This window comes from Semicossyphus pulcher, unplaced genomic scaffold (genome assembly GCF_022749685.1).
Source record: "Semicossyphus pulcher isolate SPU_LCO1_2020_fin unplaced genomic scaffold, fSemPul1.0.p SCAF_26, whole genome shotgun sequence".
Lineage (NCBI taxonomy): Eukaryota > Metazoa > Chordata > Actinopteri > Labriformes > Labridae > Semicossyphus > Semicossyphus pulcher.
The window spans coordinates 5,440,802-5,454,244 of NW_027211700.1; the positions used below are offsets into that span (position 1 = coordinate 5,440,802).

The 13,443-nt window shown below is 41.7% G+C and overlaps 1 protein-coding gene across 4 annotated transcripts in view; it reads left to right on the top strand.

Annotated features, from left to right (window-relative positions):
* pax3b (paired box 3b) overlaps nucleotides 1–13,105 on the top strand; it is a 29,956-nt gene extending 16,851 nt beyond the window's left edge. The window contains exons 5-10 of one of the 4 annotated variants that reach the window (XM_069676505.1): nucleotides 256–455; nucleotides 1,280–1,445; nucleotides 2,281–2,283; nucleotides 3,055–3,269; nucleotides 7,309–7,593; nucleotides 13,071–13,088. In XM_069676505.1, the coding sequence (XP_069532606.1) occupies nucleotides 256–455; nucleotides 1,280–1,445; nucleotides 2,281–2,283; nucleotides 3,055–3,269; nucleotides 7,309–7,593; nucleotides 13,071–13,088 (887 nt within the window). Of the gene's footprint in view, nucleotides 1–255; nucleotides 456–1,279; nucleotides 1,446–2,280; nucleotides 2,284–3,054; nucleotides 3,271–7,297; nucleotides 7,594–13,070 lie in introns of all 4 variants that reach the window. The other 3 variants (XM_069676502.1, XM_069676503.1, XM_069676504.1) reach the window with 3 other exon arrangements.
* The last annotated feature ends 338 nt before the right edge of the window (nucleotides 13,106–13,443 follow it).

The following is a 13,443-nucleotide window of genomic DNA, read 5'->3' on the forward strand; positions in this document are numbered from 1 at the left end:
CAGAATATTTCTGCTGAATGGAGGTCTGTGTCTGGAAGTGGGCATGTGAAAACTGTGAGAAAGCAGGAAGCAAATCAGTTAACATTTCATGGTTTTACTGATAAGTCACAACAATACAGAAACTACATCAGGACATTAGGTGTTTGTCTATAACATCGTCTCTTCAACAGGGTTTCAGGGGCTGAATGTGTGTACGTGTTTTCTGTAGCAGACAGAATCAACACCTGATTGTCTTACTTTCCTGTGTCTGAACAGCGAGTCACTCAGACGAGGGTTCGGACGTGGAGTCAGAACCCGATCTGCCGCTGAAGAGGAAGCAGCGTCGCAGTCGGACCACCTTCACGGCAGAGCAGCTGGAGGAGCTGGAGCGGGCCTTCGAGAGGACGCACTACCCCGACATCTACACCCGGGAGGAGCTGGCGCAGAGGGCCAAACTCACCGAGGCCAGGGTTCAGGTACCAGAGGCCACATCCGTATGCTCTAAATCCATCGTCGATGTCTACAAAATGTCAGGATTTCAGGAACTGAAGGGAGATGAAAACAGAGTTCAGCTTGTTAAACACAGGAATTCATATGATGGATTTTTGAAAGGGTTTCATAAGCTCGGGGGTTGTAAATTTTACCCCAGAGAACCATGAAATCCTTCAACAGAAGTACAAACTGGAATATGTTCTGACACTTTCCCTTCTGTCTGATAAGACTCACCATTATGCACCTGCTGACCTGTCCTTACTACCAATCTATCTCTCACCCTCTGACCGTTTAATACAAGCTGCTGATCTCTGTTAGCTCCACACAAACACAAACACACTCACACACACACACACACACACACACACACACACACACACACACACACACACACACACACACACACACACACACACACGCACACACACACTTCTCATCCTCACTCCCAGGGGCCCAATCTGGACTTTCCCTGTTTCTGATCCCGAGTCCAGTAAATTCTCCTCCACAGGCTCCATATGGGAAGTGTAAGCAGGCCCAGCATGAGCCCCGTCCATATGGGCACGGCATGTCACACACACACACACACAGACAATTTTTTCCTCCCATTGTCTCTCACCTTCCTCTTCAGCTTCACGCTTTGACCTGTGAGAGAATGTATTGTTCAGTCTTTACAAATGTGTGCGTAAACCACTCAGTTAAAAACAGGGTCTTACTGCTAATACAACAGGTGTATTATGTAAGACTGCAGAATTTCAAGTCACACAGCTCAAAAACACACTGATCAACATCGTCATCGTTGTTGTTCCAGGTTTGGTTCAGCAACAGGCGGGCGAGATGGAGGAAGCAAGCGGGAGCCAATCAACTGATGGCATTCAATCACCTGATCCCAGGCGGCTTCCCACCTTCAGCCATGTCCAGCATCCCCCCCTACCAGCTCTCCGACAGCGCCTACCCCCCCTCATCTATAGCACAAGGTAAGAGACAGTATAGACTCTAGGAAAAAACATTTCAAATTGAAGTATTTTATTATTTAAACATTGGATTTGTTTCTTGATTTAAATGCTAAACTTGAAAGCAGAAAAAGAAAAGATTGATACATTTTTTATTTGGTTTGATTCTTAAACCTATTTGTGTTTGTAATTCACCACAGAGTGACATTTAATCATTTTTGGGGGGTTAAAAAAGGGAAAAACTGCAGTTACACAGGGTTCCTTCGACGTACGGTAAAGTTTAGAAATGGATTTACCCTAAAATCTGGACTATAAGTCGCACCGGAATATAAGACGCAGTCTGTTTTTGGCGGTATCGCAGAGGGAAAAAGGTTTTCTACAGCTATTTATTAATAAAAACGTGTATACAATTATTTTAACACTATTTCAAATTATTTTAATTTAAAACACACACAATTTACAGCCTACCATCTGTTTTAGCCATGTCCAGTTTGCAATCCTGCTAGCTACTAGCTAGCGGTAGCTGGCAGTCTACAGTTACAGTGATTGTTGTGAGGGAGGCGGCTGCACTGGCGATCATGACAGTGCATGTCCGTGACGAAGCGTTAGCAACTGTTTAAAATCTACCTCTTTCTGCACTTGGTTGCGTTGGTATCTAGGACGCAGCCCACTTATTAGATCAAAACAAAAGTATTAAAAGTGTGTTTTATACACTGAATTTTACGGTAATATCCAGGTCTGGATAAGAAAAGGAAGAGAAGTATAAAAAAATATCAGGGTTTCCAGACTCTTATTCCAAAAACTTTATTAAACAAATAAATGGAGCACACAAGCAGAGTGTTTTCCCTAATGTTTGGAGCTGGTGTGTGTGTGTGAGAAAGAGCACGGGCCAGAGCGAGCCTGATGTCGTCCAAAGTTAGACAAGAACGTATAATTGTGTGCAGAGCTGCCTCTATGCCTGCATGTCACAGCCTGTGCCTTATAACTGCTCCAAATCCAGACATCCGCCACTAATTTAGTCTGAAATAAAATACGTTTTGCATTGCACACAAAGTCACAAATAACCTCATATAAAGCCTGTCCGAGCCGGTCCGAGCTGATGCAGTCATTGAGGTTGTCGGCATTTTGTCGTCATTACCATTGACACAGTGAATTCACTGGACTTACAGACGCTGTGAAAAGTAAATTATTTAACTTTTTTAATGTGTTTTTGTGTGTCCTATTTAAATAATATAATATTACTTTTAGATGTTTGTGAAAAAATAGAGTTTGACAAAGAGACACCACGATCTTAATGCACCTATTTGACAATATACCTGCATACCGAGCATGAATGTGACCTACACGTAATTCATATTATAACCATGGAGGTGTTTGTACTCTGATGTCAAATACACTCTGAAAATATACATCTAATCTGTCTCTGTATTATTGCTAATATATTGAGTGCATAACCATTGGGGGTCTGCTAATTTGGATTTATTATATTAGAATAACCTGGAGAGCTGCATTAGAAAAAGATGGATATTTAATCCTTATACAGTTCGGACCCGTTTCAAACTGTGTAATGTTTCTTATAATGTCACTTTAATTGCACTTACTTGACAACTTTTCTCTTTGGTGCATTTGGTAGTGTCGGAGCCCCCCAGCACGGTGCATCGGCCCCAGCCTCTCCCGCCTTCCTCGGGCCACCAAACTTCAGGTGGAGGAGGGCAGGGAGAAGCAGGCTCTGCCTACTGCCTCGCCTCCGGACGCCACTCCTTCTCAGGCTACTCGGACAGCTTTGTGAGCCCCGGAGGACACGCCAATCCCATGAACCCGGCCATCGGAAACGGCCTCTCTCCACAGGTGTGAATACGGCAGAAAATATGTGTTTTCTGAGCTGCTTGAAGTCAGCCATTAAACTGCCGCTAAAACAAGTGTTTTATAGTTTAAGATTTTTCTCCCCCAAGAAAGTAAAACAAATCAGTTAGAGGAATGAGATTACTTCACACATATCAATTACAGCTTCCAATGTTGAGACAATGTGATTTGATCGCATAATAATACTTTTAATCATCATTTTTAGACACGTTGGATTAATTTGTTTTAAGAAAAACACGACTAGTCAGAAGATTTAAGTTGTTTTTATTGCAGTGTATTAATTTGACAGGAGTAATACTTGTGTGTTTGACAGCGTGCACGCGTTTAGACACTCAGATAGCTTTACATGCAGGGATCACACCCCAAATGTGCCACACCAGAGCCGGGGCGGAATTAAATTTGAACATGATTTCAGAGATTTGAGACACACGGGATTTACTCAAGTGATATTTCACACAAGTATGAGCACATAAATACGCTTACAGCTATACGATTTGTAAACCATACGCTCTGGAGTCACACACACTCCTCTGCACCGCTGGAGGACAAAAGTGAGATGACTCCAGAAGGACAGAGGACAATTGAGCGTGTGACAAATGAGAAGTGAAAAGACAATTACAGCCAATTACCCAGGCATGACATCCCAAGGTCTCTGCACCTACGCACAGCGTACAACAGAGCAGACAGAGGAGAGAGAGGGCGAGAGAGAGAGAGAGAGACTCTAACAGGCAGAAAATGAGATTTCAGCCTGGCGCAGTCTGACTCCTGAGACAGCGAGCCGCAGCAGTGTGAAGTCAGGAACACGCTTGCACGAAAATACGAGCAGCTCCGCATAATTACAGAGGCACACATGCGCACACATAAAGTGTAGATAATTGATCAACTCCATGACATTTTGAGGATCAGTTAAGGATTTTGAAACATCTTTAGCGCAAATATTACACGACATGGTTGAGCGGCATGGCTAAGTCAACTTTTCAACCTTCTGTTTAGATTGGAGGATTGATTACTGCATTTTTTATACGTTATATTAAACACAGCAGCGAAACAGGAACACGAGAAATTTGTATCCATAAAAAACTTGTATTCTTTGCTATTTGTTGTATGTTTTCTTAAGAGATTCCTCCATCTGAAAGACTTCCTCCGAGTGCGTCCTTTTACTTTTAAACTCTGAATTAGCTTCCTACATGCTTTCAAACATGCAGAGATACACTGCTGCATGCATGAAACATGAACAGAGTGAATTTACTTTACAAACATTGTCCAAAGACGTAGCTAGACTCACAGTCATGCGTACGTGCACACACACCGCTACACACCCCCCTCTATACTGTAGCCTCAAGGGAAGTTTCTTCGTGATTGCATTCTCCAAATGTTTGCTTCGACATTCCTTCATTTGAAAGCAGAGGTTCTAATTTATTTGTATACATTTCATACAGCAGGATAGGAATGTCCTGTCTCAGATGTTTCCCCCGAAATCCCGACATTCTTCCCGGCTAACTCTTGGACGCTCCGATTTAGGCCTCTGGCGACGGCAGCGCTCCGATATGAAACGCCCTGGACGAGCCAGCCGGAAGGCATCTTATGAGGCAGGGACGGAGGGATGATGGGCAGGGGTTCGGTTAAAAAGAAAAAGAGGAAAGCACAAGCAGGAAAGTCACCAAACTAGAATCGGGCAGTTAAAAGAGCATGTATCCCCGCTCTCTGTGGTTTGTTTACAGCAAAGCGTATCCTGACTCGCTTTCTGCTCAAACCTCCAAACGCAGGTTAATTTTTTAGGAAAATGTTACCGGGCACGAGAGGAAACACAACTCCCCTCTCCAAATCAACATGGACTCCTCCGTTCACCTCCCCTACTTGGGAAATGATTTAAGCAGGACCATGTGTGTGTGTGGATGTAGAATAATATGTCACTTAGAGGGCCGAGAGGACCCAAAGAGCAGCGTACCTGCTTCTTATTAGGACAACTGAGGAGCCTTGAGGCCTTTGCTCTGCTGAGAAGGAGGCGGGATGTGATACATTTTAGAGGTAGCAGGTTCAGTCGGAGTTACTTTCTTAAGTGATAAAGCCTGCCTCAATTTCTTATTAACGGTTAACTTGACTTTGATGATGGACAGGTAAATCCAGCCAGCGTTGCAGGAGGGGGGGTCGATGGTATCGGTCTGTTTTGAAACCAGTTGAAACGCTTTGCCCCGCGGCTCTTTTCCGTCCTTCGCAGGCCAAGGAATATTCCCCCCAAATTTGATTATCTGGTCGCTAATAAAGACCAGGTCAAGAGCTAACGGGTTTCTCAAACTGCAAATCTATTCTGTGGTCGAACAGAGCCGAGCTCACACAGACCTTCCTTCTTGTGTTATCTTTGTCGGCATATCTTTCTCGGAGATAACTTATCGTGTGCCATGGGTTTTTGGAGCAGTGTCAAAAAGGAATTTTAGAATAAGTGGAGCCGTGGATCTGAGACAAATTGCTTAATTCTTCCTCTCTGGTGCTATCTCTGTCTGGGACTGGCTCGCTGGAAGCCTTTTGATGTCCGCGACAGGGGGATTTCCTATGTGTGTCTGAGTGTGTGTCTTTGTCTACGTATTACACACACTCCTGTGCTTTATAAAGCCTCGTCAGAAACTCAAAGCACATTAGAAAACATGTCCTCCAGATATGATGATCACCCTCTTGTCTTGAACTACCATACATGAAAAAAAGCTAAAAAAGGACTTTTAAACGACACAAAGACGAACCTCTCACATCTAAAGATATTTTTATCACTTTTATCACAGGATCAGTCGTTATATGACTAAAACTTACAGCAGATACACAGCTACTCACAGTGTGTGCAGTGTTTGGATTTATCTGCTGGGTTAGCACTACAAGCTAGCAGGCTGTGAATTGGAAAGCTCACCAGAGCAAACTTTTGTAGCGCTAACACCCACTTTCACTCAGGACACTTTTACGGCAGCCCTCCCCAGATTCTACCTGCGATTTAACCTTGCAGACATCTTCATGTGGTGACGTCACCCCGTCCATTAACGGGATTGGCTCCAACGGTTGTTGTTAATGTTAGTGTCATTGAATGTCATTATTTGCATGAGCCAAGATGAAAAACTTTGCACAATATATAACAGGTTGGATTTTATTGGAACACTAAGACCAAAGAAAGACTGACTTAAAGACCAGCTCCAGTCATGTTTTAAGACATATAAAATGCTCTGCTTGAAATAATAAATTGTGTCTGATATGTTTTTTGCAAAATATGTTTAATTACCTACATTAACAACCGCCCCCTCTGTGCGAAAACAAAACACGTCTGCCATCGTTTAGTGGCAACTTGTTGAAGCTTAGCTAGCTTGAAATGTAGTCATTAGTAGTAGTAACGTTAATGTTAGTAGTCAGTAGTGAGTTTGCAAAAATTACGATGACGGTTACAGCTGGCTCGCGCATCGCCAAAGTGGTCGCCATAGGTTACACATAATGATATGTAAAGCATCACCCCGTCCATTAACGGGATTGGCTCCTTAGGTTTGTAACGTCTCAAACCTGCCAATCTGAAAACGTGTTGTTCAGCCTGTCCTTGGTACACTGCAGTTTAAAAGCAGACAGGCCCAGCCATGGAGATGACTGCTGATGTTGTCCCTGATATGTCTTGTAGCACATGAGAAACACCACATGGAGATGTTCACAAGGTTAAACACTTGATGTTCACTGGAGAGGGTGTTTAAGACAAATTGGACTGAGTTTTATGAGGCCCTTACACCACACCATCGAGATAAGTAGTTATGTGAAAGGCATTATTTGTTAAAAAATATCTCCCCTTTTTAGGGCCTAGGGTTCTGGCAAATTGCAGTGGTAAAATTCCGCCTGTGTTCCATAATTACATTGATGTCTACACTCAAACAAATGCTTAACTACATTAGCTACTGCAGCTTACGTCCTACTTACATTCAAGCAACTCATATTGAACTGTGAGAATACAACATGCACCTGAAATCTTATTTACCTTTACATCCTCTCTTCTTTTTTCCTCCATCAGGTGATGGGTCTGCTGAACCCGGGCGGCGTGCCACATCAGCCCCAAAGCGACTACGCCATCTCCCCTCTGACGGGCGGCCTCGAGCCCCCCGCCGGCATGGCCGCCAGCTGCAGCCAGCGCATGGATCACATCAAGGGCCTGGAGGGTCTCACCAGCGTTCCCTCCATGTCGGCTCTGCCCTCCCTGCCCAGCTCCCAGTCCTACTGCCCCCCCTCCTACAGCTCACCGGGCTACACCGTCGACCACGTGGCGTCCTACCAGTACGGCCAGTACGGACAAAGTAAGGTCAATACAGTCACCTTTTTATTCTCACCTTTCACTTTGACACTCAGATCAACACGAATTCAAACAGACATCATATATAACGATAAAGATCTTTGCGATTTTAGATTTAAGTTGAAAATGTTCATTAGTTTTAGTCAATAGTTTTTTACCCTTCATAGTTTTAGTTGACGGAAACTCAAAACATTTTAGTCATTACTTTTAGTCAAAACATTTTCTCTCTTAAATCTAATTCAATCAGCCTAATTCAGGTTCAGTCTGCTGCAAAGCGCCGTCCTTTCATTAATTGTTTCCTGCCGATGTTCTCCACGGGCAGTACCGATCCTCAGCTGAGGTTCTAAATGGAAACTTCTGTAACGTAACGTTTTGCATGTAAAGACACAGAACGAAGCGTTGCAGTTTTTTTACTGTAAACACTCGTAAATAAAAACAATACATACGTGTCGTTTTTATTATCTATTTTTAGCTCGTCTGCATCATGGAAACTTTTGTTAATGAAATTAACACTGTTGCTAACACATATACTCATTAGTTTAAAACAGCTATGAACAGCTCTACATAGGACTCAACAAAGAAGAAAGCAGATTAACAGTAAACAGCAAAAGGTCTAAAGGAAAAAACATCACAAAGACATTTTATTAAAGAAGGTTTAGAAATACATATTTAAAAATATGCTCTTAATTGAAGGCAATATAAAGAAATTTGACTTTTGACTATGGCAAGTATTCAGATCCTTTAATTCTGTCAGAGTAACAAACATCAACAACAAACATCTAAAAAAAAACGTTTCCGTTGATTAAAATCAAAGAACAAAAAGTATTAACACCAAAATATACATTTTTCAAAAGATGATGTTTTTTGACTTTTGCCTTTATTAGATTGGATAGCTAATGATAGACAGGAAGAAGAGAGTGGGGATGACATGCACCAAATGATCAGCAGATCAGGAGTTGATCCTGCGATCTGTGCGATGAGGACTGTGGCCTCTGTACACGGGGCGCCTGCTCTATTAACTGAGCTAAACCAGCATCATAATAACTAATGTAAAAGTAATAATGCAGAATGGCTATCAGTATTTTAATCTTCAACATCATATTTTATAAACTTGTTTTAAGCTTTGTGTTTAAAATCTTAATCTGCCCTGTAACAGCGAAAGTACTTATGTGCCTCAATATTGAACTTCAGTATATTAGATTAGTTATATTCCACCACTGCCGCCTGCAGTTAGATTATAATCTTGAGATGTTTGTAAGTCAGAAGAGATTCTATAGGTCCTGAAACAACATTAATATGAGTAATAGTCATAGTTTTGTGGCTACATCACAATTTAAAAAGGTCTCTGTGTATTTTTCTGAAGTTTGATTCAAACTCTTCTAACTTGAGAGTCGTAATGAGAGCAGAGCGAGGAGCAGAAACAGAGGGACAAAAACTTTCTTAGGAATTAAAAATGATTAATTAAATTATTAAGCAGCCGTACTGACGAGGTTTTTTCTACAGAGAATGATTCAGTAATTACGTACGAATCGACGCGTTTTGTAAATAGGGCACAGCACAATCGATTTAATGCCGCTCATGTTGCCTGCTGCTGACAGGTGTTTTTGGGCTGCTGGATAGTGGGCAGATCATTTTTCCATCTCCTCACATTTTTTAGCGCATGCCGCCATGTGTACCTTACCTTTACCTGTGTCTAACGATAACTCAAGTCAACATCCAGGGAAGCAGCAGCAACTCTGTGCTGTTATTGCCCAAAAGCTAAAGTGAAAATCGATTTACATTTTTAAACATAAATTCAATTTTTATTGCTGTAAATGATTTACTTAAACATTACAATAGTCGTGTGGCTCTCACACTTCCTTCGTGTTTGATTTATCTTCCACTACAGCAGTATGAATATTGTGAGTGTGGTCATCTCAGGGCTTCGAGATCATGTTGTCACCACCAATCAGCAGAGCCACAGGGTTTTCTTTTTGATCTATGACCTTCATAAACCTGACAGCCTCTCTTATGTCCACTGACTGTCACTTATTTTCAGTGACAGCATTAAGATGAAAACATGTGCACCAGGCAGCCGATACAGCGTATGATCAGTGGGTGTTCTGGTACAGTAGTAGTCCAGTGCTCTGACACACTTAACTTGTAACCGCACATTCCTTGCTTTGATTCCAGGGAGGGAAAAACAGCAGTTGTGCAACCTTTTTCTGGGTCCAATCACGCAGTCTCAAGTGTTGGGGTTAATTGTGCAGCTCTGCTTCCATCTATGAAGCGATCAGCCCAGCGCTGATGCTGAAATCTGCGGTCAGGTACACTGCAGAGTCAGCTCCCATCAGGGTAAAGTAGCGCCTGATAGCCCTCCTCGGACTGTTTGCCCTCAGAGATTACCTACCTGTGTATCAGTGAGAGGCTCTCTTCACTTCACATTACTGTTACTTTAAGGACTAAAGTCAACTTCAAACAAATGTTCATAGAAACTTTGGAAAGCAGCGTCGTTTTCCGCCACAGCGTGATTACAGCAACCGCCGTTTCCAATTTTCAGTCCACAGGGGGTTGATCAATCAGGTTCATCCACTGACCCTGTAGCAACCTCAAGACAGCCCGGACCCCTCAAAGAGCGTGGCAACAGGCCAACGGGTCTGACTGCGGCAGGTATCAAATGAATATCAGCCTTAATATCCGAGAGCGGCAAATGTCTAATGAAATATCTCGGTGAAATATCTCGGAGGGAACAGTATTGAGAATTAGGGCGACACACTCGGCTCTGTGCGTGTACACACACAAGCTACAAACGCAGCGACCAGAGCGGCACGCGCACGCACACACACCTCCACAGTGCTACAAGGCGGAGCAGTCCATCTTGATGTGATTAATCAGTGCGACTGGATAGCCGGTGTGCGGTTGGGTTTGGAGCTGCAGAGGAAAGGTCCTTTCTGGGGGTGGACGGATGCTAATAGCCTCTGGCAGGGCGGCTATTAGAAACAGGTGCTCGGACTGAGGTCAGCTGGGGAAGCAGCGTTTGGTAGAGCTGCTCCAGGTTCCAGTGTAAGAGACCGTTCCATATTCTGCTGTATGTTTTTGGCGGCACTGGTCTGCCTCACGGAAACTGCACTGAAACACGTTTGTTTTATTTAGGTTACGTCTGTGTTGCTAAGCAGTCGTTACTGTGCTGTTCTTGTGCGGCACATTGCAGAAGTCACCTGCAAACCAGTGTGCAAAATACTGCACAGTCTTACTCCTGACAACTTCTGTTGGAGAAGTTTCTGAACTTGTTCAAAACTCCAACTTAATACCAAAGTCTCCCCAAACCTGAGACATAAAACACATGACTTCCTGTGAATTAGAGCAACAGTCTGCGACCACAATTTGCATCAGAGAGTCCCATATAATTGATTATTGATTATTCTGTTCTGGGATCCCAGAGACCTTAGGCCCTTAAAATGCTCATACTGTTAAAGCTGCCCGATTATGGCCAAACTCATTATTACGATTATTTATTAATTTTAGGGGCATTTTTTTTATTGTACTTTTATTTAATTTTTATTTTTAACTAAGCAGAATTACTCTTTCAGCTCCATTTTGTGCTGCATTCTGGCTCATGTACAAATTAAGCATCAAACTAAGACTTAAGATTAAGTTCTTTACCTAAGTTTGGTGCATCATGGGTAATTTCAGTGTGTCTTTGGGAGTTGGGTGGATAGGATGTTGCGCTGTTATGGATGTCTGACTTGACGCTGGACCAGGACAGGGAGTAGTGACGTTCTTCCTCTTGGCCTTCATACACTCATCATGCTGCACTTTGTTTCTGCTGCTGGAACAAGTTAGTTGCGTTGCTTTGCGAACGCAGACGCATGTCTTTTTTTGCTCTTTTATCAATTATTTAATTGTTGGATGCCAACATCGTTATCGGGATTAATATTAGATTAATTGTGCAGCCCTATAATTTAACACACAGGGTCAGCTGACAAGAATAAACTACTGCCAGAATCAACCAGCAAAACCACGTTTTATTATTATTTAGTTATATATTTATTCTAAAGAGATGATTAGTTCTGTAATAAATTATCTCAAGAAAAAAGATTCTTATTATTACAGAGAAGTTGGAGTTAATTATCAAAACTTACTTACAAGAAATCTGTATCTGTGCATCTTTGTCCGCCTCCTTTAATATGACTAAGTTCCTCCAACCCTGGAACAGTGTGACACTATAAATTAAGACCTTTGGTAACATGAACTCACTTCATCCAACACCATTCTCAGTTACAAATGGAGTCTTTATAGAAAGTATGCAGTATGCTAAATGTTTTTAGCAAATTAAAAAACAAATAAAAAAAAACCTTAATAAATATTTTATCTATGAAAACTGCAAAAAGGCAGAATTGAATGTTTTGACCTCGGGCCCCGGACAAACCCAATACATTCAAATATTTAAAAAGCACTAAACAAAACTGCAACATAAAACAATGATATGCAGTCATTAGGAACAAACTGATAAATTAAATAAAAGTTTGGAAGGATAGGATGAAACAAAAAGTGACAAAAGGCTTACCTGCATGAAAGGACCCAGGCAGTAGAATTAAACAGCTTCACAACCGTGCAAAAGCCACCGCAGGAAATGTGCATCCATCGACTCTGTCAGCTGTAAAACAGCAGATTTACATCTAATTCGTTAATTCAAATATAAATATCTTATAGGACTTTTAAAACAGTAAAACATTTTTTGCATTACATTTAAGACATACAAGTTGGAATAAAAACAGCTAGTTATGGTAGTTTTCCATATTTTGCCAGTTTAATCAAATGTGTTCAGTTTGTGGTAAGGGTTACCACTGCAGTATTTTTATGTGTTTAGATGTAATATATTCAGAAAAACACAAAACACACAAACTAATTTCAGAAAAAAAAGCAGAACAAAACACAGCGTTAATAAATGAGTTGAAATTTCCCTTTGCAACTTTCCCAGTTTTGTCTGATACTTTTATCAAGTTGGTGTTTTTTGAAACTCGTAGTTTTCCTATAATTCAAATGTTTAAGTCCGTTTTAAGTCCAATAAAAAAATATAAACATTGAATATGTATAATATAACTTGTATGTCAATATGTTGTACTGTTAGCAGTGAAAAGAAGGATTTAAAGCAACAGTAACACAATTTATAGAAAACATGAGCAACATGGCAAAATCATGAATAAAACACGTTTTTGTTGTGGGTATGAATGTGGTGTTGCATGAACTCTAAATGATGCTGATTATTTTAAGCGTCCTCATCCTTCAGCTCTTAAATGTCCCTCCATTAACCTGACACTTCAAACCGCTGTTAGCACATGCTATGCTAACAACAGCCATATGTTAGCGGAATGGCACATTCTAAAACATATGCCTATAATTTACTGCAGCCATAAATCTCTTTTATCATCATTTCACCTTATTTTTTTCCAAATCCTTTTTCGCTGCTCGTATTTTAACGTCTGTTTCCTGCTTCTTCTGCGCAGGTGCCCTTTCTTATCTGAGGCCTGAGATCACCTGATCCGGAGACGCCACGGAGGGACGTTTGTGTGTACAGCGAGGAAAAGCCTTTACTATCTGGACCAAAATTTTGCTACAATTTACCAGGACATGTTCTCTACTTCAGGACGTCATATTATTAATTCTTTGTGGAGACATGGACACAAATAAGAAGAAGGGACCACAAGAAGGAATATCAGACCAAAAACTGTGTGACTTTAAACATTGCTGCGTCAGTACTGCAGTTGAAGGACAGACATGTCAGCGCTTAATGTGGTTGGTGCAGTGGGAGAGGCATGAAGAGGCGAGTCCAGCGACCAAACGCCGCGCATAGGCTCAAATCTATCGTCACAGATTACC